At 46.8% G+C, this 27,819-nt stretch overlaps 2 protein-coding genes across 3 annotated transcripts; one reads left to right on the plus strand and one right to left on the minus strand.

The window, feature by feature from the left end:
* Positions 1-1,739: 1,739 nt before the first annotated feature.
* On the minus strand, positions 1,740-20,640 carry ORC1 (origin recognition complex subunit 1). Of its 2 annotated transcripts, XM_075616339.1 has the most exons (19): positions 20,524-20,639; positions 20,148-20,263; positions 19,594-19,718; positions 19,229-19,407; positions 17,668-18,043; positions 16,514-16,838; positions 15,041-15,136; positions 12,973-13,183; positions 12,496-12,593; positions 11,513-11,608; positions 10,721-10,961; positions 9,405-9,502; positions 8,616-8,717; positions 8,276-8,450; positions 7,888-7,995; positions 4,973-5,122; positions 3,674-3,793; positions 3,300-3,554; positions 1,740-2,086 (listed from the first exon to the last, which is right to left on the minus strand). In XM_075616339.1, exons 2-19 carry the CDS (start codon positions 20,243-20,245, stop codon positions 1,892-1,894), a joined length of 3,048 nt encoding a protein of 1,015 aa, XP_075472454.1. In that variant the 5' UTR covers positions 20,246-20,263; positions 20,524-20,639; the 3' UTR covers positions 1,740-1,891. The 2 variants fall into 2 exon arrangements, with proteins under 2 accessions (XP_075472454.1, XP_075472455.1); XM_075616340.1 differs by lacking the exons at positions 10,721-10,961; positions 11,513-11,608; positions 12,496-12,593 and having other exon boundaries at positions 20,524-20,640.
* Positions 20,641-20,649: 9 nt separating this feature from the next.
* Positions 20,650-27,669, plus strand: PRPF38A (pre-mRNA processing factor 38A). The gene is made up of 10 exons (XM_075616342.1): positions 20,650-20,864; positions 22,558-22,717; positions 22,850-22,971; positions 23,063-23,148; positions 23,759-23,866; positions 24,534-24,637; positions 25,221-25,247; positions 26,468-26,562; positions 26,855-26,903; positions 27,438-27,669. Exons 1-10 carry the CDS (start codon positions 20,735-20,737, stop codon positions 27,478-27,480), a joined length of 924 nt encoding a protein of 307 aa, XP_075472457.1. The 5' UTR covers positions 20,650-20,734; the 3' UTR covers positions 27,481-27,669.
* Positions 27,670-27,819: the final 150 nt, after the last annotated feature.

Genomic DNA, 27,819 nt, shown 5'->3' on the forward strand with positions numbered 1-27,819 from the left:
GAGCTTGCTGTCAGACAGCACGTGACTGTGAGCAGAGCGCATGCGCGGGGCGGCGACAGAGCCAGGTCATGTGATCAACTGCAATAATGTGTCACTTAACCAGGGCACTGCCACCTTATACCGAGGGACACGAGGGGGCACTGCCACCTATACCGAGGGACACGAGGGGGCACTGCCACCTTATACCGAGGGACACGGGGGGGCACTGCCACCTATACCGAGGGACACGAGGGGGCACTGCCACCTATACCGAGGGACACGAGGGGGCACTGCCACCTTATACCGAGGGACAGCGCGAGGGGGGGGGGGGGCGGGGATACTGCCACCTTATTCCGAGGGACACGGGAGTCCACTACTACTTTACACTGAATGACATAGGGGGCACTGCCACCTTATACTGAGGGACACGGGGAACTGACACCTTATACTGAGGGACACAGGGAGAACTGACACCTTATACTGATGGACATAGGGGGCACGGACACCTTATACTGAGGGACACAGGGGGGACTGACCCCTTATACTGAGGGACACAGGGGGCACGGACACCTTATACTGATGGACATAGGGGGGACTGACACCTTATACTGAGGGACACAGGGGGGACTGACACCTTATACTGGAGAAACACGGAGGGCACTGCCACTTCATACTGAGGGACACGGGGACTGACACCTTATACTGAGGGATACGGACCCCTTATACTGAGGGACACAGGGGGGACTGGCCCCTTATACTGAGGGACACGGGGCACGGACACTTTATACTGAGGGACACAGGGGGGACTGACACCTTATACTGAGGGACACAGGGGGGACTGACACCTTATACTGAGGGACACTGACACCTTATACTGAGGGACACAGGGGGGACTGACACCTTATACTGAGGGACACAGGGGGGACTGACACCTTATACTGAGGGACACTGACACCTTATACTGAGGGACACAGGGGGGACTGACACCTTATACTGAGGGACACAGGGGGACTGACACCGTATACTGAGGGACACAGGGGGGACTGACACCATATACTGAGGGACACGGGGGACTGACACCTTATACTGAGGGGCACAGGGGGACTGACACCTTATACTGGAGAAACACGGAGGGCACTGCCACTTCATACTGAAGGACACGAGGGGAGCACTGGCACCTTATACTGAGAGATACTGGGTGTGTGCACTGCCACCTTAAACTGAAAGGGGGTATATGAAGGGGGGGCTGCCATCTTATACGGAGGGACACTGCCACTTTATATAGCGACACAGGGGGACATTTCCATCTTATACCCCAACCCTCTCCAATAGCGCGTCTGAGATCAGATGCAGTGTAAGGAACCCCAACCCTCTAGAATATCAGATGCATCGTACATTCTTCTGTATTTGGAACAATTGTCAAATGACCTGAAAATTGCAGGGAACACTTCACGGATGCCCGGGGATCCCAGGGGTTCCAATGAACCCCTGTTGAAAAACACAGGGCTAGTGCAAGAAGTAGAACAGAGCGAGTTGAGACAATCATTGCTTCATATTGGATTAATAAAGGTAATCGCAACAAAAATACCATGACCTGGATGGAGTAAAACTACAATGGCGGGGCACACACAAACAGCACTGCAGCATTTGAATTTAAGGAGGACACCAGTGAGGGGGAAGTTGCACCAAATCTCATGATAAAAAAGAAGGAGGATTCCCATTTTCTGTTCCTTCTTTCTTTAAACAAACTGCATACCCAATTAAAAAAAAAAAATACAAATCTTTATTATTAAAAGTTCATTAAAATTCGATTTGGCCAACAGCTTAAATACAATATATACACGACGAGGTGTCACAGTGCAGAGCGTCTGTGGTAATGAAGCATTTAGAGCACAGGGCAGGATGTGCCAGGTTACTCCTCCTTCAGGGCGTACATAATGTCATCCTGGCTGACGTTGAGTCTCACTCGCAGGTACAAGTCATTCCTGCTGGGTTCCACCAAGAGGAGGCGGGAGGCTCCGAGCCGGAGACACACTGCCATCGTCTCAGACATGGAGGGCGGCTGCAGTCCCTCTATCCTGCACAATGCAATGTGCTGGCGGCAAACCTGAAACATACAGCTCCGGTTACCTCCAAACACTACCACGTTGCCACCATAACCGTGACTGGTTTGCAACCCAATGCCAGCCTCGTAATACAGAGCCAACTACAAAGCAAAGGGTAATCTAAGCCAAGAGGGTAACTCCAGAGATGGAGTAGGTTGGATAGAAAGACCCCCACAATAACGTGCACTCGCTAGTCTGGTGCTAGAACGGAGGCCAAGGACCACAGAGTAGGGTAGGTGGATATAATCCTTAGCCTCCGTTCTATCACCAGACTAGGGAGAGCACGTTATTGGGAGCTAGATTACCCTTTGCTTTGTATATTACCCGCCTTAGTGCACCCATACGTCTATCCTTTGAAGCTGAGCGATTGTCTTCCCCCCTATCCATGTCCTACATAGAGCTAACTACCAAGATTAAAAGGATAAAACATACCCCGGTGTGGATTACTAGCTAGATTTCCACAATCCAGACTGGACAAACTATCACTAGAAAAAGTCCCTGTTAAAGACCTGGAACCTAAAATGGGAGTTTATCCTGCTTATTTATTGGCGAACATCCAGAATAAGTTTAAGGATCATGGGATGTTTATATGGGGAACATGTAACAGGACGGACATGTGGGACAACCAGAGGGGAAGAATTTCATACTTTCATTGTGCAAGGTGTTGCAGGCACCTCTGTTCTCGAACAGGCTGAACATAAAGGGTAAAGTAGTCCAGCACTAATTCCTTGTGCGTGGGAGACCCATTACCAATTCCACTGGTGTATGTAAACGTGAGGGGAATCCCTTACAAGGTAACACTGGACATGACACATACATTGCGGGAAAGTGTAGGAGTGTCAGTGATCTCAGTGTGAAGTAGAGGGGGCGAGTATGTTGTGAGGGGTGTTCATAGTTTCTGACTCAAGGGGTTCTCAAATCTCATCCTCAAGACCCACCCAACAGATCAGGTTTGCAGGATATCCCAGCTTCAGCACAGGTGGCTCAATCAGTGTCTCAGTCTTCGACAGCCACCTCTGCTGAAGATGGGATCACCTTTAAACCAGACCTGTTGGGGGGGAAGGGGGGTCATGAGGACTGGTGTTGAGACCCTGGTCTTACTCCATACTGCTGATGGGGCAGATGTTAATGGGCAGTTCAGGGATGCATATATTAATACTGCATCAAAATAAATACACCTGCACCTAACATGAAGCTGAAAAAAACAAAATGCACCTGTTGAAAAGTTGCCTCTTCCAGCCCAGACCTGCGGAACTCGGAGATTACGGCTTTGAGGAAGGTCTGCTCCAGCACAGACGAGCTCCTGATTGCGATAATGTAGGGCGAGGAGAACATTTCCTCCAGTGCTTCAATCACATGGGACATCCCCACCAAGGATGGTCCGCTCTTCTTGCAGGAGAACTCGCAGATCTCCGTCGCTCTGCGGCAGATATCCAGGCAGCGGCGTGCGTCACCCGACAGCGCAGCCACCTAAAGAGGAGATCAGCAGGTCACGGTCATACACCCCCAGGCAGGTGAGAGCAGATTAACCCATTGGAGACAAAGACAATATGTAGCTGACACAAAGTTTTGGTACAGTATGTACTCACCTTCCTGGCAACCAGCTGGATGGCGTCATCCTCAAATGCTTTGACGTGATTCAGGCGAGAGGTGATTATCTGTTGTAGCTGTTTGTACGCGTACGGCTGGAACGACATTCTGGTGAGACCCTGGAAGGTAGAAGGAATTTCAGTGTGATCAGGAGGAAAAAAAAAAAAAAACTAATAATGATCACGCTCACATACGCACAACACGCATGTTTACAGAAAGGGTTCCTAAACCATATTGCTGGCCACTTCATTGTTCACAATCAACTGGGGGACCACCATAATCACGTACAACTCTGGTCATCCAGATATTTTATATACATAGAAGATGCAAAAATAAAAATCTCATCTACAAATCAGCATTCCTAAGATATACATAATGTAACGTATTTATGTAAAATATAAATAATGTAGCATATGACTGCAAAGTGGACAGAAGTGAATTTAAAAGGCTTCGGGGACCACTGGCGAGTCCAGGGATCCTTTTTGAGAAACAACACTGCAGAGCAGTGCGCTGCAGAGCTCCCGGGCACTGGAGCAGAGCAGTGTGTTGCAGGGCTCCCGGGCACTGGAGCAGAGCAGCGTGTTGCAGGGCTCCCGGGTACTGGAGCAGAGCAGTGTGTTGCAGGGCTCCCGGGCACTGAAGCAGAGCAGTGTGTTGCAGGGCTCCCGGGCACTGGAGCAGAGCAGTGTGTTGCAGGGCTCCCGGGCACTGGAGCAGAGCAGTGTGTTGCAGGGCTCCCGGGCACTGGAGCAGAGCAGCGTGTTGCAGGGCTCCCGGGCACTGGAGCAGAGCAGTGTGGTGCAGGGCTCCCAGGCACTGGAGCAGAGCAGTGTGTTGCAGGGCTCCCGGGCACTGGAGCAGAGCAGTGTGTTGCAGGGCTCCCGGGCACTGGAGCAGAGCAGCGTGTTGCAGGGCTCCCGGGCACTGGAGCAGAGCAGTGTGGTGCAGGGCTCCCAGGCACTGGAGCAGAGCAGTGTGCTGCAGGGCTCCCAGGCACTGGAGCAGAGCAGTGTGTTGCAGGGCTCCCGGGCACTGGAGCAGAACAGTGTGTTGCAGGGCTCCCGGGCACTGGAGCAGAGCAGTGTTGCAGGGCTCTCTGGCACTGGAGCAGAGCAGTGTGCTGCAGGGCTCTCTGGCACTGGAGCAGAGCAGTGTGTTGCAGGGCTCTCTGGCACTGGAGCAGAGCAGTGTGTTGCAGGGCTCTCTGGCACTGGAGCAGAGCAGTGTGTTGCAGGGCTCCCGGGCACTGGTTAAGATGCGTGTGTACAGAACCCAGTAAAAGACACCCAGGTCCTCACCAGCCGGCTGGCCACCCTGTTCATCATGATCCTCTCCGGCAGGTCCATGGTGTTGGCAATTGCCAGGACGATCAGCTTGGCTTGTTTCCGCGTAGGCCAGTCAAACAAGCTGTACATGACATTCTGCTTCCGGGTCCACAGCAGGTCCAGCTGGGGGAGAAGATGCACCGACATTACAGACCAGAGCAGGAGTACAAAGCAGCTAAATAACTCCATATACTGCAATACACCTCTCCAAAACACCCACCATCCAATACCCGAGAGCACTCAACATGCACCCCTCTAAACAGGTCAACCAACAGAAATGATGAAATAATCACCTTTTGGCTGTATAGTTTTATTGTACACAATACCTCAGAACACGCACAGTGTTACGGGTTTCTTTATTAACACCCAGTGCGCCGCGTGCCTCTGTTTTTTTCGCTGCATGGTAAGTTCGCCTTGGGGCGTTCCCACACAGGAGTGACCGGGAGTACCTCCACGTGTCCAGCAGCAAGGGGCTTATTCTACTGGACAACGCTTGACAGCACGAGCGCGGCGCCTCTGCTTCCATTAAAGTTACAAAGGGCGTTGCCCAGTCCTCCCCTACAAAGGACCCCCTATTTATATGACCCAATTAGGAAGACACTGCCACAAGTTTATCAATATAAAACACTTGAGATTGCAAGTAGCCTGGAGGTTTAGAAGGCTCTATAATCTCACACGTATGAAGGGCCCGTGTGTTGGTCCTTGCAGAAATACCACAACCGTACAAACTGAAAAATTTCCAGTAACAATATGGCTACTAGACCTTTGAACTATAAAAATGAGGGGGGGGGAGGGGGAGGCGAAACCCTGCACTATTTCACTAATTAAAAAAGCCTACTGTGGGAAGCAATCCCAATGCAGAAACCTACTCCTGCCGAGAGATCCTGGCAAGCGGAGACCAAGCGTGACGTCACATCCGCCCTTACCACAGTGCACACCGGGAGTGTCGGACGTGAACGAGTACACGCGCCGGGGACTGTCTGCCCAGAGGATCAGGATTTCGTACAATTACCTGTATTATATTTTAAAATGTGAGTGCATTTGAATTTTGCTACTTCGCTCTGAAAATATACTTTTTAGATATACTACACTATGCTAGTCTTCATCCTTTTTGCATGACATGGAAGGAGAGATTACCCCACGGACATAGCAACGTGCTGAAAACTACAACCGAAGGTTGCTCGTTTCAGAAAGAGAAAGAGTCTCTGTACTGCTTGATTTCTGGGGGAAAAGTGTGAGTGCTACTATCTTACAGCCCTACATATTCCAGATACATATACACAGGTCACACTATGTTATGTCTTTTCATCTTTTCATGACCATGCTGTGAACATCCTGCTCTCCCCTTGCTGTGGAAGAATACAATCAGGATATTTAAAGCAGCATTTAGTTCAAAATCCTATACGTGTTTTTATTTAATAGATCCATTGTGTGGTATTAGATAAAACTTTTTAAAGCGTTAATGTATTAACAGTCCGTGGGTTGCTATAACAACCAATTAGGAAGTCACTGCACTTCCTCTTTGGAAATAGGCGGCCATATTGGTTGCTCTGGGAAACAGGAGCTTCGCTGTTCGGTCACGAGAGCGGATCGGTTGGCATCTTAGATTATTACGGCATTGCCGTAAAGGGAGATGGCATCGGGCAAGAGGAAATGATCCTTCAATGATTCAGCAAGCAGATTCCAAAAAGTTTGAGCTGCCTGGTATCAACATTTTGGTCAATATAGGAACAGCTCTGTTACGGTTACGCCTTGTAGATATACCCATCTGGTAACAATGGTAATTCATTTTAAATTCGTGTCACAGGTGTTAAACACATGGTAACTTCATTTCATCTTTAAAAAAAAAAAAAATGTAAGCAAAAGGTGAGCTCATTTGTATGTCATTTCCCAGAATCCCTAGCTGCAGTGGAAACATTGTATGCTAAGCGCTAATGGGGAAAAGCAGAGTTGCCGACCTGTCTGAGACATGAATGTGCTGACAAGTGATATTTGTATGCTCTAGTTCAGCTATAAAATAATTGATGCCTTTCCATTGTACACCATTGTTTGCACATACATTTGTATGTGTATATATTGTTTCTCTTTCCATATCTAAAATTGTAAGTCTCACTTGCATTTGTGTAACCTTATTGTAAAAATGCTGAACCCAAACTCTCCCTGTCACCCCTACTCTCCCTGTCACCCCTACACCCAAACTCTCCCTGTCACCCCTACACCCACACTCTCCGTCACCCCTACACCCACACTCTCCGTCACCCCTACACCCACTCTCCCTGTCACCCCCTACACCCACACTCTCCCTGTCACCCCTACACCCACACTCTCCCTGTCACCCCTACACCCACACTCTCCCTGTCACCCCTACACCCACACTCTCCCTGTCACCCCTACACCCACACTCTCCCTGTCACCCCTACACCCACACTCTCCCTGTCACCCCTACACCCACACTCTCCCTGTCACCCCTACACCCAAACTCTCCCTGTCACCCCTACACCTAAACTCTCCCTGTCACCCCTGCACCCACACTCTCCCTCACTGCCACCCCTACACCCACACTCTGCTGCATTGTCAATAACACCACAATCTAGTAAACCCTGCTCAATAGGAAACATCTTCAACTCTGATCTCGCCTGCATTCCTCACATTCAGGCCTATAGAAGATGTTGGGGCTTTACAAATAAACTATCATTTTTTTAACTTTGTATTTGAGTGAAAGCAAGTTATCAAAAAATCTGAAATTACTACATTTTGCACAAGGGTGTTTAGAATGACATTCATAATAAGAGATCATTATAATACTAAGGATTTGTTTTCACTTCGGGTTAGTACGAGGTCAGACACACTTCTTATTTATCCTAAGAGAGTAGTGTCCCGTCCCTCACCTCGTCCACCAGCAGGACAGTGGTCTCCCTTTTCGGAGCTGGGGTGCTGAAGCGCTTGTCAAGCAGTGCAGCAGCGTGGTCTGCGGTGGCCTTTTGACCCGTCAGGAGCTGAAAGTAAACACAAGTAGCTGTAACGTCACTTCCATGTCAGACCGGTCAAGGCAGCGTTGTGTGTGTGCGTGTGTGCGCGCGCGCATCGTGCAATAGGGCGCTGCAGAGGTTGGGTTACCCTATAATCACCTACTCAAGTATCATGTCGGTAAATAAAACCATAGCTGGATGGGAGTGTTTGAATCTGGATGCAATAAGTGTCACTTGAATAGGAGCAAGAGGCTTTAGTACTTTCTGTGCAGTGACCAGTGACATGGAATGAGTGAGGCGGTCTCACCCGCAGGATCTGCACGTAGGCCTGGTGAGGGTCAGTGAGTTTCATGCCGTTGATCTCAATGTACTGGAAGGATGGCAGCTCCTCCTCCTCTTCCACAGCACGCTGCAGGCACCGGATCACCTCGTGTACTGTGGCCGTCTTCCCTGTGCCTGGCACACCGGAGATGTACATGCACCTACAAGTGTGCACACAGCATGAGCACAGGGCGCGCACGGCATGCACATGCACTCTCCTGCTGCCCGGGTCTTCCTCACCCCCCACACAGGTTGCACCCCCTTGCCCCCCCATAGGTCTCACTCACCCCCCTGCCACACACACACACAGCCTAGGTGTCACTCACCCACCGGTGCTGTCCAGCAGTTTGCTCTCCACAAAGTGATAAATATCCTGGAATTCCTGTTCCCTGCAGGGAAGCGAGTCCGGCACAGCGGAGACATGCAGCCTGTCCACCGAAAAAGGGGATATGGCTAAAGAGCACTGCAGGAGTTGGGTTACCAATAAGCATGGATTTAACCCTTTCTCTGCCATAGAGAGGGCGTTAAACCAGTTTCAAGCATTAGGTCGCATCTGTCCCCATCTTTAAGATTCAAAGAAAACTGCCCAGTAACCTGGAAAACACTAGTGATCCAGACGCAGTGCCAGTGTGGAATAACAGACACTCTCTGTATGTCCGGCAGCTTACAGCTTAAATAGCAAGCGCTTTGGGTCAGGGAAACCATTTAATAGGTTTACTTTAATGTGTGGGACGCTGTATTATATTATCCCTCTCCTGCAGATGAGTTTCTACTGGCCTATCCTGTGAGGCAGCGGTGCGCAAACTGGGGGGGCACAGGCAGTTGCAGAGATCCCATGCAAGGCCTCTGCAATCTCTACTTACCGAGGTTCAAGTAACGCTCGGCTTCGGGACGCGTGACCAAGGCAACGCGGCGTCAAATGAGACAGAGGGCTCATGTGATGTCACGGTTGCCTTAGTAACGCAGCGTCAAATGACGTGACTGCGAGGTAAGGGGGGGCGCAGCAAAATAAGTATGCGCGCCACTGCTGTGAGGTGCTGTGTACACAGCTGAGAGTGGCCTGCGATGTATAACCAACAAAGGGGATAAAATAAGCATTAATTGTGTTTCCTCACCGGACTCTGGCCTCCTCCAGCACGCTGCCCGGCTTCCTGACAGGCTGGCTCCGCTCCGGGATTCTGGGGGTCGCCATTCGAGGGGTTCTGGAGACCGGCTGACGGGATAAAACATAACAAAAATATCACTTACAGCAATAACCGCAGCAAACACAATGTATTCAGCCGCCACGAGACACAGCTCTGCCAACACAAGCACAACAGCTGTGTAATTCACAGTCACAAGACCACATCTCAGCAAAGCGAACTTCAACACCCACCCCCCTGATAAAATGAGACCCAACTGTAATATGGTAAGAATGTGTATGCATGTATTTGTAAGGGGCTTTGGATAAAAAGGCATAGTATAAACACATTATTATATCAGTGCAAGAAAAGGTGACAGCACGGATTCAGAAACTCGTCTGTGACACGCAGAGCCCTGTGTCGCAGGCTCTCTAGACAGTGAGGGGGATATGGAAGTCGAACGACATCTGAAGAGGAAAACAAGAAAAAACACAAAAGCGCACCAAGATGAGAGATAGATATTGTATTAGCAACAAATAATAAAATTAGTAACTTACATATAAAATTTCTTTAATAATCCCCGATTCTGGTGTCTATCACAGGAGTAGGGCATCACATAGGAAGTATGAAGGGTAATCTCAGTTCTGAGAGATCAGACCCGCGCGCTGGGGCTGTCTCTGTTCACTCTCCTGTCCTCCACGTGTGGTAGCGTGGTGCGGAGTGTAGCGCGCATGCGCAGGAACCGGGGCCTTCAATAGGTGTCCTTAGGATGCCTGTGTTTTTGATAGCATAGAAATGATCGGAAATAAGCAGGAACGGTACACTTGAGTGTGTACTGGTGATGGGTAGTAAAACCGCCAGCCACAACAGTCGCGACGCGTTTCGTTTAACAAAGTAAACTTCTTCAGGCAATATTGTGGAGGACAGGAGAGTGAACAGAGACAGCCCCAGCGCGCGGGTCTGATCTCTCAGAACTGAGATTACCCTTCATACTTCCTATGTGATGCCCTACTCCTGTGATAGACACCAGAATCGGGGATTATTAAAGAAATTTTATATGTAAGTTACTAATTTTATTATTTGTTGCTAATACAATATCTCTCTCTCATCTTGGTGCGCTTTTGTGTTTTTTCTTGTTTTGCTGATATTGGTATCACCATCGGGGTTCCGGTGGAGACCACATTTGGAGGTGGGGTAGACACCTCATAAACACAGAAGCAGCAAGAGAACTGAGAGGGACCAACACTCCAAGTTTAAAGAGCCAGAGCGCGGACTGAACTTTTCATTACTGGACATCTGAAGAGGCTCACAGTTTTATTGGGGGTCTTTCCAGGGGTCCTTCCAGAGGATTTCCGTGAGGAAGTTGGGGTTCTGGGTGCAGCGACTCCTCTATTCCTTCCCCTCCTGGGAGACCCTTCCTCATGTTCACTCTCCCCCTCATCTCCCTCACTGCTGCTGGAGATGCAGTTTGTCTTAATGGGAACAAAATCCTTATCTTCATCCTCGTCCTTATCCTCATCTTCGTCCTCTACGTCAGAGTCTGCTAAAATCCTAATCAGAAACCAAAAACACATCACCGACCTGTCATTGTACAATAGCAGCATCACTCTTTGTTCAGAGAGACACACACAAAAGAAAAACATAATCAACTTAACATGGGAAATGTGAACATTTAGCGGTTTTGGGTTCAATGGATAAGAAAGTTTATTTTTACTGGTGACTAATTGATGTGGGATGTCGTCAGCCAACAGTTTCCTCCAGTCCTCGCCCACCGTACCCCCGTTACGGAGTCAATTAAGAAAAAGTGTTGAACTGAGGGGAGGGCCCTCTGCCAGGGTGAGGCCCAGTACAGCAGTGTGACATCACACACATTGCAGCAGCCAAAGGAAATCAAACACCCATGTGTCACCAACAAACGCAAATTACGATTAGAAATACTTACGGGTATCTTAACCTGGTTCTAAAAATGCATCAATAACAGATTTAACTGTCAACAACATTTCACTGCGTTTGGTTCCAGGTGTGAGCTTGTCTCACCTCCCTCCCCTTACTGGGAAGGCCCAAAGCTCCGGCCTGCTGAATAAGCGAGTAACTTTTCTTACTTGAGCTGCTGCCGGCTTCGCCTGTTAGATTCCCGCGTGGATTTCCTGCTGGAGCGAGGGGTTTGTGGGGCGGTCCCGTCCTGCTGTTCTTGTGACCTGTACATGGAACACATTATAAAGCAGAATAAACCTGCAAGTGTTTATTAATGTGAAAACCTAAAACCTGTAAAGGGCACCCCCCCCCACCCTCCTGCACGGTCCCTGCACTAGCAGCGGGAGTTTCCTTCGCTGTGTTTCTGTGAGGAGCATAGCGTGGAGACGCTCGGGATTCACCTGGAGGTCTGATTACCACTGATGGCAGAAGCTGATCCAAGCTGCAACGCCTTTGGCGCAGACGTTGGCGGTCGTGTGGCGTGTACCCTCCCAGAGGACAGCTTACATTTGGGTAATATAGCTCCCCCCTGCCTAGGTCTCACTCACCCCCTGCCCCCAATCCAGCACACCCCCCAGCAGTTTACTCTCCACAAAGTGATACACATCCTGCAATTCCTGTTCCCTGCAGGGAAGCGAGTCCGGCACAGCGGAGACATGCAGCCTGTACACCGAGAAGGGGATATGGCGAAAGAGCACTGCAGGAGTTGGGTTACCATTTAGCGTGGATTTAACCCTCTCTCTGCCACAGAGAAGGCGTTAAACAGGTTTCTAGCATTAGGTCACATCTGTCCCCATCTTTAAGATTCAAAGTAAACGGTTCAGTAACCTGGAAACCGCTAGTGATCCAGACGCGGTGCCAGTGTGGAATAAAGGACACTTGTACTCCCTGCAAGTCCGGCAGCTTACAGCTTAAATAGCAAGTGCTTTGGGTCAGGGATTCCTTTTTAATAGGTTTACTTTAATGTGTGGGACGCTGTATTATATTATCCCTCTCCTGCAGATGAGTTTCTACTGGACTATCCTGTGAGGTGCTGTGTACACAGCTGTGAGTGGCCTGTGATGTATAACCAACAAAAGGGATAAAATAAGCATTAATTGGGTTTCCTCACCGGACTCTGGCCTCCTCCAGCACGCTGCCCGGCTTCCTGACAGGCTGGCTACGCTCCGAGATTCTGGGGGTCGCCATTCGAGGGGTACTGGAGACCGGCTGACGGGATAAAACATAACAAAAATATAATTCAGCAACAACCGCAGCAAACACAATGTATTCAGCCGCCACGAGACACAAGCACAACAGCTGTGTAATTCACAGTCACAAGACCACATCTCAGCAAGGCGGACTTCAACGCCCACCCCACTGATAAAATGAGACCCAACTGTAATATGGTAAGAATATGTAACCATGTATTTGTAAGGGGTTTTAGATAAAGGCACAGTATAAACACATTATTATATCCGTGCCTGAGAAGGTGGCAGCAGATTCAGAAACACGTCTGTGACACGCAGAGCCCTGTGTCGCAGGCTCTTTAGGCAGTGAGGGGGATATGGAAGTCGAACGACATCTGAAAAGGTGCATAGGATCTCACAGTTTTATTGGGGGTCCTTGCAGAGGATTTCCGTGAGGAAGTTGGGGTTCTGGGTGCAGCGACTCCTCTATTCCTTCCCCTCCTGGGAGACCCTTCCTCATGTTCACTCTCCCCCTCATCTCCCTCACTGCTGCTGGACACGCAGTTTGTCTTAATGGGGACGCAGTCCTTATCCTCATCTTTGTCCTCTACGTCAGAGTCTGCTAAAATCCTAATCAGAAATGAAAACACATCACCGACCTGTCATTGTACAATAGCAGCATCACTTTTTGTTCAGAGACACACACAGAAGAAAAACATAATTAACTTAACATGGGAAATGTGAACATTTAGCGGATTTGGTTTCAATGGATAAGAAAGTTTATTTTTACTGGTGACTAACTGATGGGAAATGTCGTCAGCCAACAGTTTCCTCAACTCCTCCCCCATCGTACCCCTGTTACGGAGTCAATTAAGAAAAGAAAAAAGTTGAGCTGAGGGGAGGGCCCTCTGTCAGGGCGAGGCCCAGTACAGCAGTGTGACATCACACACATTGCAGCAGCCAAAGGAAAACAAACACCCATGTGTCACCTGATTATTAGAAATCCATATATTATCTATATTTAGTAGGATAGCAATCAATTATATATATATATATATATATATATATATATATATATATATATATATATATATATATATATATATATATATATATATATATATATATATATATATACACAAATATAGCTGTATGCTCATCTGCATGTCTTAGGCAGGTCTGCAACCCCGCCTTTCCCCATTATCACCCAGCATACAGCACTTCCACTGCAGCAAGGGATTCTGGGAAATGACATGCAAATGAGCACACAGTGTCACTTTTTGCCTCAATAACCACTTTTAACATGGTTCCCTATAGGCTTAAGCTTGCTGCATGGTCACAGCTTTGAGCACAGCCAGGGTTAAGGTGCATACCCAGAAAACCACCCACAGACAGCTGTTTCGACCTTGATGGGTCTCATCAGTGTGGGGTTGATTTTACTGGGAATGCAAGAGAGGCTATGGGATAGGCTAAACCATAATACTGAGTTAAGTTATGGTGAGTAAAAAAAGTGACAAAAACCCTCCACAGGAAAGCAAATATGCAAATATAGCTGTATGCTCATCTGCATGTCTTAGGCAGGTCTGCAACCCCGCCTTTCCCCATTATCACCCAGCATACAGCACTTCCACTGCAGCAAGGGATTCTGGGAAATGACATGCAAATGAGCACACTGTTTTTTATATATATATATATATATATATATATATATGTTTTTTATATATATATATATATATATATATATATATATATATATATATATATATATATATATATATATATATACATATACACACACACACACACACACACACATATATATATATATTCAGCACTCAATAGGTTAAGATGTTTTAAATTGTTTTTCTCATAAGGAATCTTGTGGGCTGTTTGAAACTAACCGTATACAATGTTATTGGTATCAGGGACAACTTGAAACCAAGTCGTATGACGCACATTTTAGTGATAAGACTTGTTGTAAGTTTCCAATGTTCTTAAAATAAAGGTACTTTATGACAATGACAGAAAAACAAATATTAAAACAAGTAAGCAATTTAGTTGGCAAAAGCGCGTTAGCTGAGACAGTGATTTATATCTCTTTGATCTAAGGGTATAAAAAGTAGTGGTCGTAGGCATAAGATACCGCCTTCTTAGATACTTGCTACATTGAATAGAAGCATCTAATATGTATCCTTGCTAAAAACGCCGAGCTGATTGAAGAAATAAAGATTTGAACTGCAAACCGGATTCCGGATTATTATATCGTTGAAGTTTATCTAACATCACCATGTTTACAAACTAATGCAAATTACGATTAGAAATACTTACGGGTATCTTAACCTGGTTACAAAAATGCATCAATCACAGATATAACGCCATCAACATTTCACTGCGTTTGGTTCCAGGTGTGAACTTGTCTCACCTCCCTCCCCTTACTGGGAAGGCCCAAAGCTCCGGCCTGCTGAATAAGCGAGTAACTTTTCTTACTTGAGCTGCTGCCGGCTTCGCCTGTTAGATTCCCGCGCGGATTTCCTGCTGGAGCGAGGGGTTTGTGGGGCTGTCCCGTCCTGCTGTTCTTGTGACCTGTACATGGAACACATTATAAAGCAGAATAAACCTGCAAGTGTTTATTAATGTGAAAACCTAAAACCTGTGAAGGGCACCCCCCCCCTCCCTCCCGCACGGTCCCTGCACTAGCAGCGGGAGTTTCCTTCGCTGCGTTTCTGTGAGAGAGGAGCATAGCGTGGAGACGCTCGGGATTCACCTGGAGGCCTGATTGCGACTGACGGCAGAAGCTGATCCAAGCTTCGGCGCAGACGGTCGTTTGACGTGTACCCTCCCAGAGGACAGCTTACATTTGCGTAATATACTCAGCAACGCCATTTTTACAAGGCTGTGTGTGTTTGTGTGCTACCTCGTTTTACATGTGGTTTTAACATCTGCACATTAAATACGCTTTTTTGTTTTGCTTCTTTAAGAGCGTTTATCATGTAATCCTTCTGGTCAGAGCGCACGCGGGGCGGGCGGGGCAAGGCACACACACACACACACGGCACCAAGTCAAATCTGTGGCTCCCTATTTCAGAGCACAGTTTCATACCGCACTACTCCAGTGACAGACATCTGGGCACTGCAACCATTAAACTGGTTTATTACAGGGTGTTATATGGCAACCACAGACCACGTATCTATAGGTACTAGTGGATTAGAGTCAACTTCAAGCAAGGGGAATAATTGTAATAGAGCAGTATGGGTTTTAGTGTTTCTCTCTTGCCCATCATTACTCATTCTCTCTGATCTAAACACAGGGGTGGACAAACATTGCTAAACTTAAGGATCGGCGTGTGTGACCGACGGACACCGACCCCATTGGGAGCCGGAGCGGGCAGAGTCCTGAAGCTCCCCCCTCACGTGCCTCTGCCCCTGCTCGACCACACAACACTTCTCACTGCATGGTGGTGACTTGACCTGTGAGTCAATGCCACGGCGTGCCCCCATGCCACGTTAGTGAAGCAGAGCAGGATCGGGGGCGCTGTTGTCGGTCGCGGTGGCGATTGACAGGCCGGTCAGGGCTGCTTCTCGGGTGTCACAGGGGACATTTGGGATTTTTCCATCCCGGTCTAAACACCAAAACGCTTCTGCATTCCCAACATAGATCCTACACCTCAATATATACATATATATTTTCCTTACATAGCACCTACACCAGGGGTGGTCAACTCCAGTCCTTAAGGGACAATAACTGGTCAGGTTTAAGGCTATCCCAGCTTCAGCACAGGTGGTGCAGTCGAAGCAGGGATATCCTGAAAACCTGACCTGTTGATGGCCCTCGAGGACTGGAGTTGGCCGCCCCTGACCTATATCATCTATCATTTTACAGAACCAAAATTTCATGAAGAATCCCATACATGTATTCTCACATAGGCCTCTCCACACCAGGAGGCTCCCGCTGGGCATTACCTTGTGCAAGGCTTGAGTGCGAGTTTATCGGACCTCTGCTCCTCGATTTGGCCTTCCTCCATCGTGTGCTGCATGCGTCTGGATGGAGTCAGCCTCAAACGGTCGCTCGGGCCTTGCCCGTCCCGGGTGGGTTTCAGGGCCATGATGCAGAAGCCCCCGGACTCCTCCAAGTCGCTGCGTGTCTTCTTGGGAGGGGAGTCGGGGAGCACGCTGAAGGCCACCCTCCGTTTGGGAGCCGCAGACGCCAGAGTGTCGCTATCGTCACCGAGCAACTGATTCAGGATGTCCTGCCGGGTGAACTTGGTGTTTGGAGACTTCACTGGACCTGAAGATTCAAGGTGGGCAGAGTCTAGAAGCACATCCTATCCATATACAATACTAAGACCCTCAATGCTAGGGGTATGCACCAACTCTACAATATGGAATTACACCTATCATTGCTGGTGAGCACGCACCACACCTGCTCCATCTTATTAACCCTTCACTGTAGGAGGAGCGCACAACACTTAACCCAGTCATTGCTAAAAGATGAGATGCACTGTATCTTTTATGAACAATGTATACCAGCATTGCATGCTCTAGGTGCACCCTGAAAATGCTGTCATTCAAAGCGAGAGACCACCACTAAGACCTATAGCTACTGCACCATATGCAATGTCATGACAACTACTGACCCTACAGTCTGTTGCAAGGATCCTCTATGACCCTATAAAAGGTCCCCTCTTGATTTTCTGCTCACAGAGATGTCTGGGTTCACTGCACCTTTCTACACCAAGTGAAACCAAAATCAGGGGCCCATGGAAGCTTTTCACCTAGAAACAAATACAGTTGCACCTACTCGTTCTGCTCCTCAGGAAGACCCAAAACAGACCTGATTTTCAGCATGACCAAATTAATTGTCAAACACAAGAAGGTACTTAGTTTAAATGTGATGGTATATTGGTTAAACCTCAAACTATGGCCTAGCCACGCAGTAAAAAAAACATTTGTAGACAATACCAGAAGAGTCCATGGGCCCTTATTCAGAAAGCTGCAAGTGCCGACTCAGCGCCATTGCACGGAAAGCACTATTGAAGTCAATGGCGCTATCTCAGCTTACAGAATAAGTGCCCATGCCCAAGCTGTGCAAACATCCCAAACAGAATACCACATACTACTGAGCTGCAGCTTCTTCCTGGCTCCAGGTGTGCTGGCCCCACCAGAGACCTTCTGTGCCCCCCTCTCTTTAGAATGGGAGTTCTTGGAGGCTGAATGTCTGGACTCTATTTCCGCCTTGTTTCTCTGTGCCTTAGAAGCGCTGCGGGTGGCTAGTCCGTTCTCAGCAGTTCCCTGCTCAGCTGTGTCCCGCTCTGGCGGATAGAAGTGCGGCAGCGGCCTACGAGTTGCGTGTCCATTCCTCTCGCCTTCCTCCTGGAGCACTCTGCTTGTTAAGGGTTTGAAAGCCTTCCCGTTCCACGAGAACTTCACAAAGAGAACGTTAGCCTTGTTCACCTGCGCAGGGAAAGTGTCTTCCGGCTTCAACTGTAATACCTAGAGAGGGAGAGGATGGGAGGGGGGTGATTTATTACTTTTTATATGTATGGTGCCAGACTTGTACCCAGCGCATCACATTAGACGCACAGACTTAATTTAAGATCCAGGCAACATGTACAACGAGCAGAAAACATGGAAGTCAAAACTTGGAAAAGGTTCGATCTGGTCTAAAGAGCTTACAATCTATGGTTAAACGTACAGAAACAGTAAGAATGTATGCAAGTACAGGGAAGAAGTAAAAACTATTTGGCGAGAGTTTTCACTCCTTCCTACAAAATGCTGTTTGTAAATGAGCCTTAAAGAGGTAGAGGGGGAGCTAGATAAACACTAATCTGAAGAGACATCGGGAGAAAGGAGTCAGAGAAGGAGCTGAAACACCAGAGACCGATCTTCAGATTAACAAAGTTAACCGCTTGGCTCCCAGGGGAGTCTGCAGAGAAACGTACTCAATAATATAAAACTCTTCCATTTTTCTTAGACAAAATATCAAGGTAGCAACCACGAACAGTAATATTTAATAACAACTATATTCCTTCCTCTCCCCGCTCTGTGTCCAAATCTTTTAGAGCTACACTGTTGGGCTTCTATACTTGCAAACAAATGTATATTCGTAGTCATATAATTGTCAGTGTTTTGGCTCTCAGAGACTTACCTGAATACCACTACAGTAGTGATATGGATAGAGGATGAGTGGCTCAGTGAGTAAAGACACTGATAGTGTCAGCTCCTTGTGCCCTTGGGCAAGTCACTTTATCTCCCTGTGCACCAGGCACCAAAATCATAGATTGTAAACTCATCTGGGCACGGACGGTGTCTGTAACAATCCTACGTGCCGACTACTGCGCACTATACTGTAATTGTGAAACGCTTTCAGTCCCGTTGAGAGAAAAGAGCTATATGAGATAAATCGATGTAGAAGGGAGAAAGATGGAGCACTGCAAAAATTGGTAGAGGGCTGGAGGCAGGTATAAAAATAAAACTATTAGGCATATTATCCAAAAACCATACAAGACAGGGGTCCTCTAACGCGTTTCTCTCCGCAAAGAAGCTTTATCAACGAGATAAAGTTAATGTTGTTATTATATATGGATTTGATCGGACACTGACTACCACTACTTCCCTGGTCAGGGAAATACCAACCAATAGCCAGGATCCCGCTCACAGAGGCTCCGGGGGTTGTACCTTAACAAGTCCAATAATGGTCTCTGCATCAATATCATTATCACAGGACGGGGCCTCATACAGGAAGATCTCCCGTGGGTGGGACTCTCTCCCAAGCAGATTCCTCTTCTTTATGGGAACCTCTTCGTAGCGCACAAACCACTCCACAATGGCATGTTTGCTGGCGTCTTTCTCCGTACCTGGAAAAGAACGAGAGGAGCTTGTCGGAGAAGCGATAACATGTTTACGTGCAAGTGCGCTCTACTCTGCGTGGTGCTTCTGTATTCGAAACTCACAATGTACACGATCGGCAGTATAGAGAAGAGTAGCGCGCGCGCACACACACACACACACACACACACAGAGGGGAAAACCCTGCTGCTTACCATCATCGTACAGCCCGCAGAGCTTTGCCACAAAGGGCCTCTCTTCGTTCTCCCCTTCTATCAGGACAACGTCCCCTGGCGTTATCGTGACATCCTCATCAGTGTCCGATTTCAACACGAGACCCCTAAAAAGGAATAGCGACTTCTATAACCAGCTTTATACACGCAAAGCATGCGGCTCCTATTGGCTACCCGACTCCTTTGTTATACCTTCAACCTCTTGCCCTGCCCTAAACATTTTTGTGCATTCACCTTTACCACTTCTGTCAAGGGGCTGTTCCATGAATCTACCACTGCATCATTTTTGGCAACTTGCTATATTTATCAAGTGCCTCAGGAAGGAACCTGGGTAGCCATTCCCTGGCTAGTCAAGGTATCATGTCAGGACATGCAATAATTGTAAATATCATAATATTAACAAGCACGCTGCCTGGTGGGGACATCCTGAGTATCAACACACCATGTGAAAGCAGTATTAATCCCTTTTTCATTTGGAAGCATGTTTGCTAACCGAAATGAAGGCTGCAGTGTTATGTGAACAACGTGATACTCACCCGTATTGAAGACTCAGCACTTTTCGGTCCTTGAGAATAGGTCTCCCAGCCCATGCGTAAACGCGGCGTCTCTTCACGCGTGTATAATACTTGGTCATGCTCTCTGTATTACAGATCTGTGTGTAGCAGATAGAACACATGCATTAGAAGGATACAGTCACATTACTTTGTATATATATATATATATATATGCACAAATATGAATGTGTACGTAGTTATACACTGATATATATATATATATAACACACACACACACACACACACACACACACACACACACACACACACACACACACACACACACACACACACACACACACACACACACACACACACACACACACACACACACACACACACACACACACACACACACCTCTGATCCCCGGTCTCTGTGTCTCTCGTCTGCGTCTGATCCGTAGCCTTCAGACTTTCCCGCCAAAACCGTCACAGGTAAGCGCGGTGACGTCCCTAGTCAAACCCTCGCATGGGAGGGGCTCAAAGGCGGAAGTGACGTCAGTGGGTCAGCGCCTAGCGGCGCCGGAAGTGGTGCCCGTTGAGTCGGTGTGACTTGAGCCTCCGGTAACATGGCGAACCGCACGGTGAAGGACGCGCACAGTATCCACGGGACCAACCCGCAGTATTTGGTGGAGAAAATCATCCGGACCCGGATCTATGAGTCTAAGTATTGGAAGGAGGAGTGCTTCGGCCTGACTGGTGAGAGACCGCCACCTGTACATATTATACACACAGACTATATATTAGTCTATCTATCTCAATATCTTATGCATACACTGTAATATATATTATACAGTTTGTATGAGATATATCTCATACACAGACTGTATAATATCTCAATCTCTCATACATACACATATATCATGAATACTGTAATATATATATATATATATATATATATATATATATATATATATATATATATATAATGCATACTGTAAAATTGTATACAGTGTATGAGAGAGATCTACGCCATTACTGTACATAGCGCTTAGCAGTAATACACGTGACAATCATATAAATAACACATAATCGGAAGAAGTGCTTCAGACATATATATATATATATATATATGTAACATTTAGGAAAAGGAGCCTACAATCTAATTGGTAAGTAGGAAGGATGTACAGAGACAGTAGGAAGGCGTTCTGGTAAGTGCGTCTGCAAGGGGCCAAGGCTTATTTATGAGGTGTAAAGTATCAGCCATGGAGCTAATCATGCTTCCTTAAGCAGGTGTGTTTTGAGGTGGGTCTTAAATGTGGATAGAGAGGGTGCTAATCGAATATTGAGGGGAAGGGCATTCCAGGGGTGTGGGGCAGTCAGTGAGAGGTTTAAGGTGGGAGAGGGCTTTAGATACAAAAGGGGTAGAGAGAAGACATCCTTGAGCAGAACGCGAGAGTCGGGATGGTGTATAGCGAGAAATTAGATCTGAGATGTAGGGAGGGGCAGAAGAGTGTAAAGCTTTAAAAGTGAGGAGGAGAATTGAGTGCGAGATGCGGGATTTGATAGGAAGCCAGGAGAGGGATTTCAGCAGGGGAGACGCTGAGACAGATTTAGGAAAGAGTAGAGTGATTCTGGCAGCAGCATTTAAGATAGACTGCAGGGGAGACAGGTGAGAGGCAGGAAGGCCGGACAGCAGGAGGTTACAGTAATTGAGACGGGAGAGAATGAGGGTCTGACATAGATCTATATCTATTGCATACACTGTGTAATATCCACAGTGCTCTCTAGCTCAGTTATGCGCACATGTGAAAGAGAGCTCTAGATATTGCACTGTTTGATATATTTGACATATATTGTTTTATATATATTGCAGTGTGTGCACGAGATATAGATCTCTCTTACACTGTATAATATATTATAGTATGCATGAGATAAATAGATCAGTCTGTATACCATCCTATCATACGCTATATCATTTTAGGAGAGATCTGAAGGTGGACAGATTTTTTTTTGTTAAGTTCCGTTCGTAGGGGAGACAGTATGTGTCAGACTGAGGGTAAACCTGACATTTTGATGGGAGTTTTAATTGAAATGGAGAGAAGTGTGCAGAAGAAGGCTTTGATAGAACAGACGTTGTTCATTCAACAGTCAGTGAAGAAAATTTCCTCGTATCAATCAGATCTGAGATACCAGCCCACCACAAAGCAGTGAAAGAAAGCAGGTCTCGACTCGCTATTCTTTACCGTAATTGTCTAAAACAAAAGCATAACACAATTCTCTTTCCTCATAGTTTAGGGAAATAGGATTGAGAATGGTTACAGCTTCAGCATTTCCATTTATATAACTGCTGGCGTTCTCCCGGGCCAGGGTTAGCTGCCTGTTTAACATGTGAATTCCATGTACAGTCGGTGCACAGATCATTGAACTATGATGTCTCCTGTGTTGTCAGCGGAGTTGGTGGTGGATAAGGCCATGGAGCTGAAGTTTGTTGGAGGAGTTTATGGTGGAAACATAAAGCCCACCCCATTCATGTGTCTGACCCTGAAGATGCTGCAGATTCAGCCAGAAAAGGACATCATTGTGGAGTTCATAAAGAATGAAGACTTCAAGTGAGTGTGTTGGGTGGGAGGTTTATATAAACAAACGTCTTCTGTTCATAAATAGTTTGACCCTGTCCTGTGATGTGTCTGCCTGCTCTTTGTGACCAGTTTATACCCAGCCTTTCTGCCTCTGTCTGGCAGGTATGTGCGCATGTTGGGAGCTCTGTACATGCGACTGACAGGCACTGCCAGTGACTGCTACAAATACCTGGAGCCACTGTATAACGACTACAGGAAAATCAAAACTCAGAACCGGGACGGAGGTAAAGTCCTCACGCAGCATAATCTGCAATATAAATCGGATGAGGATGGATGTGTATTTTACTATGTATAAACAATTTCTCTCCGTCACAGACTTTGAGCTGATGCACGTGGATGAATTCATAGATGAACTCCTACACAGTGAGCGTATCTGTGACATCATATTACCGCGCTTACAGGTACTTGCTGCGTTTGTTATACGATCTCGTCACAACAATAACGTCTCTTAACTCATGTCCATGATGCTTTTAACCTTTGTACTCTGTGGCTGATTTTCTGTGCTGTAAAATCACTCCATCTTGAGTGGGATTGTGTACTGGAGGAGTTAGATGTGTATATAATTTTGAACAGAAATCCCACATCATTATATACACATCGCTCAGTGGTGATATCACAGCCTGAAGTTTGTGAAACCAGGTCAAAGCCTAATATCCGCTCCTTGTGTCTTTGAACAAATCACTTTAGCTCCATGTCACTCAGACACTTAGATTGCAAGCTCTTCAGGTCAGTGACTGGTCCTAGTATTGTATACACTGCCAAGTATTGACTACATTATACAGTATAAATATACTTGCCTAAAATTCTCACGTTACAAAATACTTCATTCTAAGAGTTGCCATGTGTAGCGCTTACAACACAAAGGGTATTAAAACAAGGCCAGCAGCGTGGCACCAGGTAAGCAGGGATAGTGCAAGGAAAGATGCATGCAATACATCTCCACATTCTGAAAGAATGTTACACGTGTGAGTGCTCTCACTGTAACTCAACTGAAGTGTGTGTGTCCCGCAGAAACGCTATGTGCTGGAGGAGACGGAGCAGCTGGACACACGAGTGAGTGCGCTGGAGGAAGATATGGACGATGTGGAGTCCAGTGAGGATGAAGAGGACGATGACAAGGTTTGTACAGTGACACCAGCAAGGCAAATTTGAAGAGAGGGTTTGGATTTCTTGTTAACGCTGTTGAGGTCTGCTGCTTGTACATGTAAAGGAGGTGGTCAGCTCTTCTGACAAGCACATGGGAGACATACAGAGGGTCAGCAGGGTACTCCTCTGCTTGCACTCCCTGTTGCACCATAACCACCGTACCCAATGCACATTACCATTCTTACATTTTAATCACGCTTTGGATTTCAATATTTGCCAGACAGGGAGCCCACAAATGTCTTCAAGATGATCGGAAAGATTCACAGTAAGAAAAAAAACATTCTTGTTCATCAGAACTAGACGTGATTTTGAAAACAAGAAATAAAGGGAGGCTGTGGGAATATATTCACAATTAACTTCGCTAAAGGTGTATGGAGTTAGTAAGAGGGATGCAGTGGTTGTAACTAAGAACATGTTGTTAATTATGTGCTATATAAGCTAAAAAGAGCCCCATGTTTTCATAAAATGATGCCTTCATATTGAAGTGTTCTTTCTTCTTTGAGGAAGTAATGTTTCACATTTGAGTCCCAGCCACACGGAGCCGTTTATAAGGAGGTGACACATGCCACACGGACACTGCATCGCATGTGAATCGGCCTCACTTTTAGCCGCTGACATTTGTGGCTTTTGTGTTCCGCAGGGGAGAGAACCTTCCCCAGATCATCACAGGAGAAGCTACCGAGACCTTGACAGACCGCGCAGGTCCCCGTCTCCCCGCTACAGACGCAGCCGCTCACCGCGGAGGTAATGTACTGGGGGGAGGGTGTCTGCTTCACTTTTAGAGTGATTTAACGTCGCCGCCAAGTGGTACCTCGTTCCCCTGCATTTAACTTCAACTTTTGCGCGTGTTTTTTTTCTCTTATTAAACAGCACATCTCGCTTTTTGCCCTCATAGTATAAACTGCTTCAGCACAGGTGGCTTAATCCGAATTTGCTTGAGCCACCTGTGCTGAAGCAGGGATATCCTGAAAACCTGACCTGTTGGTGGCCCTTGAGGACTGGAGTTGGTCACCCCTGAACTATATAATAATTTATTATCCGAGGGGGTTCAAACCCAGCCTTGGCTGTTCTAGGCAGTGTGAATATATCTTGGCAGGTCACAATCTCCCTGGGCGGGAAGGTAAGTTCTAATGTTCCAGTGCAGCAGCAATGTGCTGTCAAGATTCCACACCAGAGGTGGCTGGCTTAATGTCCTTCAGTGTCATTTGGTGTAGAAGGAGCTGTGCAGAGATGAGCTATTCTAAGCATATCTGTATTATCCTTTGCATGAGAGAGTGGGGGACAGCACTTGCACGCATGGTTAAGGATAACTTCTTGTGCATTTCAGGCGCAGTCGCTCTCCGAAGCGGAGGAGGTAAGCAACATCTATGCACTTGCACTCAGCTGCTGCAATAACATTTTAACGCCTCACCTTTTACTTCTCTCTATTCACCCCACTCATCATTCTGAAATCCTCCAGTAGCATTTTGGAGAAGTTTTGATGTAAGAGCGTTTTCTTTCAGGGATTGGTAAACGACCACTATTGTGGTTTTCTAAGGCTGTGCTTATAGTGCCCGCGACACGTCGCCGCCCAAAAACAAAACAATTGACTCCAGCGCTTATAGTAAGCGCGACGGTGGCGGAGCAACGTCGTGTCTGGAAAATTGGTAGCCGGTTAAATTTGATTTTTCAGAGGCTGTCTCCACGTGACAGCCTCTAAACCAATCAATCGCCCTGTCGCCAGCGACGTAGCTGAAAGTTAAAGTATAACTTTCGCTACTGGCAACAGGTGACGTCATCCATCCCGTCGCCGTCGCGTGCACTATAAGCGCGGCCTAAGAATTGCTCTATAACTTGTCTCCAAACTTGCTGCAGTCATTTGTCAGGTAGCTGCAAGACGTGATTAACAAGAGCAGTGTGTCAAGTGATATTTATTAATGGGCTTTTCATATTACACACACAATCCCTGCAAGCCCAGAACTCAAACCCACCACACACTTGTGTCAAAAGGAGTGCTACGCTGTAGGTTTTGGGTCCTGAGCTTGCAGGGGTTGTGTGTATTTTTCAATGTTAAACAATTATTTGGAGGTTTGGGACCTCCCCTCCCTGGTTTTAAGCTCACTCATCCCACTTTTAAATAGCAGGTCTTGTTATGCACCTGTGAGTGACCAGGTTATAGAGACACTTCTCTTTCCATTATCAAGTGGTTGCAGGTAGTGTTGGGACCTCTTAATAGGTTATAACCTTGGCATGGTTACAGGTTTAAAAATACTTTAGCTAAATAATATGACTAAATGACCCTTGTGAGATGAGACAGATAAGTATTTAACTACATAATTTGTCATATTGGATGTAGTTCTGAGGCCTTCTGTCTTTTTTTGTTGTAGCTTTTCACATTAACCGTAAAAAAATGTTTAGGGCCTGACTTTTGTCATGTCACATTCTTAAAAAAAAAAAAATAGTGGCGGTGTTACCATGGCTGAGCGCTTTCTAATGGTCACAACCCCAGCATATGGGATACGGAATCTGTTCTTCCTGGCACCATTCTGCTTCCTCCACGAGCTCCCTCCAGTGATTGTATTTCTCTGTTCCCAGCCCTTCTCCCCCTCGTCGGGAACGACACAGAAGCAAAAGCCCCAGACGGCACCGCAGCAGGTCCAGAGAGAGACGGCACCGATCCAAGTCGCCAGGTAGCAGATACATTTAGGCTTCTGCGTAAGCCCTGTCCATGCTGCAGCCGCCAGCAGAGTCCTGTGCTGCACATTGGTGTATAAATTTACATATGTGTCAGGATTAGTCCAGTTTCCTTCCAGCATTTTTTTTTACATCCAAAAAGTTAACCCCTTTACTGCCAGAGGGGGCTGCAACATGTACATTGCTTCTTTGGCAGTGACGTAGATCTATTAAACGGGGAACTATTGCAAACCTCACAGAATGACGTTTTTTTTTTTAAATTTAAAGTTTCTCTGCTTTTTCTAATAGGACATCATCGAAGTCATAGACACAGAAGTCATTCCAAGTCCCCTGAGAGGTGAGTGCCTTACTGCAGGTTGTGAGGATGACGGAGCTTCTGCCCCAAATGTTCTCCATTTTAATTTAAAAAAAAAAAATCACTTTTCCTTTAATGGTACAAACCTCCAGCGCTGCATTAAGATTTCTCTAGTGAAGGAAGAAGTTCACTGATGCTGCATCTTCCTTGTCCCATGCTCTGCTGTATGAGATTAAGGCAGCCGGCAAAAGCTGTGGGAGAATTCACATAATGAAATGGATATGAAGCGAAATATGACACGCCCGCTGGGTTTTCCTGTGCATGTCACTACCCAGAATGCTTGTCTGTGCCCTAACCATTGTACGACATGGAGCAAATGAAGCCGTTTGGGGAGCTGTAGAAGTTATTCGTGGGTATTCTGCTCAGAGATCCTGTGACCAAAATGTCTGATTTAGTAAACTGGGGTAGATCATCCCATTTTGGTTGCAATTAAACAGATTGTTAAAAATTACTGTTGAACGGCTTCTCCAGGGGCACGTAAAGCAAAGTAAGCCATTTGCTTGTTTTTTGTTTCAGATCAAAGAAAAGTCACAAGAAGAGCAGGCGGGGGAACGAGTAGCAGGAGATTAGTACTTCGGGGATGCCAACAGCGGAAACTTTTTTTTTTTTTGTATATAATACATTTCCAGAACTTTGCCAAGTTTGGTTTCTGTAGCAGATCTGTGAAATCACATTGGCAAAATATTGTCCTTTTTTATAAAGTCATTTGCTTCTCCACAATTTTTAATAAAGACCTTAGATGACTTGTGCTCTGTGTGAAGGTTTGTCCTTACAAAAAGCTGCGGGTCTCGGAGAACAATCCGCACTTAATGCCTTTTTATTTTCAGATATTGACCTGTTTCACTCCATATTAGAGATTGGCACCTCCGCCCTTACACGGGAACCATGGAACATATTT

Source organism: Ascaphus truei, chromosome 10 (genome assembly GCF_040206685.1).
Source record: "Ascaphus truei isolate aAscTru1 chromosome 10, aAscTru1.hap1, whole genome shotgun sequence".
NCBI classification, from domain to species: domain Eukaryota; kingdom Metazoa; phylum Chordata; class Amphibia; order Anura; family Ascaphidae; genus Ascaphus; species Ascaphus truei.

What these genes read in the sequence shown, in the direction of transcription:
- ORC1 (XM_075616339.1), bottom strand. Translation starts at nt 20,245, where the DNA reads ATGACCAAGTATTATACACGCGTGAAGAGACGCCGCGTTTACGCATGG. An exon ending in CTGCGGGCTGTACGATGATG is followed by an intron (nt 19,408 to 19,593) that starts GTAAGCAGCAGG and finishes GTTCTTTTCCAG; the next exon opens with GTACGGAGAAAGACGCCAGC. An exon ending in CTGGAGGAGGCCAGAGTCCG is followed by an intron (nt 11,609 to 12,495) that starts GTGAGGAAACCC and finishes TTCCATGTACAG; the next exon opens with GTCACAAGAACAGCAGGACG.
- PRPF38A (XM_075616342.1), top strand. Translation starts at nt 20,735, where the DNA reads ATGGCGAACCGCACGGTGAAGGACGCGCACAGTATCCACGGGACCAAC. An exon ending in ATAAAGAATGAAGACTTCAA is followed by an intron (nt 22,718 to 22,849) that starts GTGAGTGTGTTG and finishes TCTGTCTGGCAG; the next exon opens with GTATGTGCGCATGTTGGGAG. An exon ending in AACTCAGAACCGGGACGGAG is followed by an intron (nt 22,972 to 23,062) that starts GTAAAGTCCTCA and finishes TCTCCGTCACAG; the next exon opens with ACTTTGAGCTGATGCACGTG.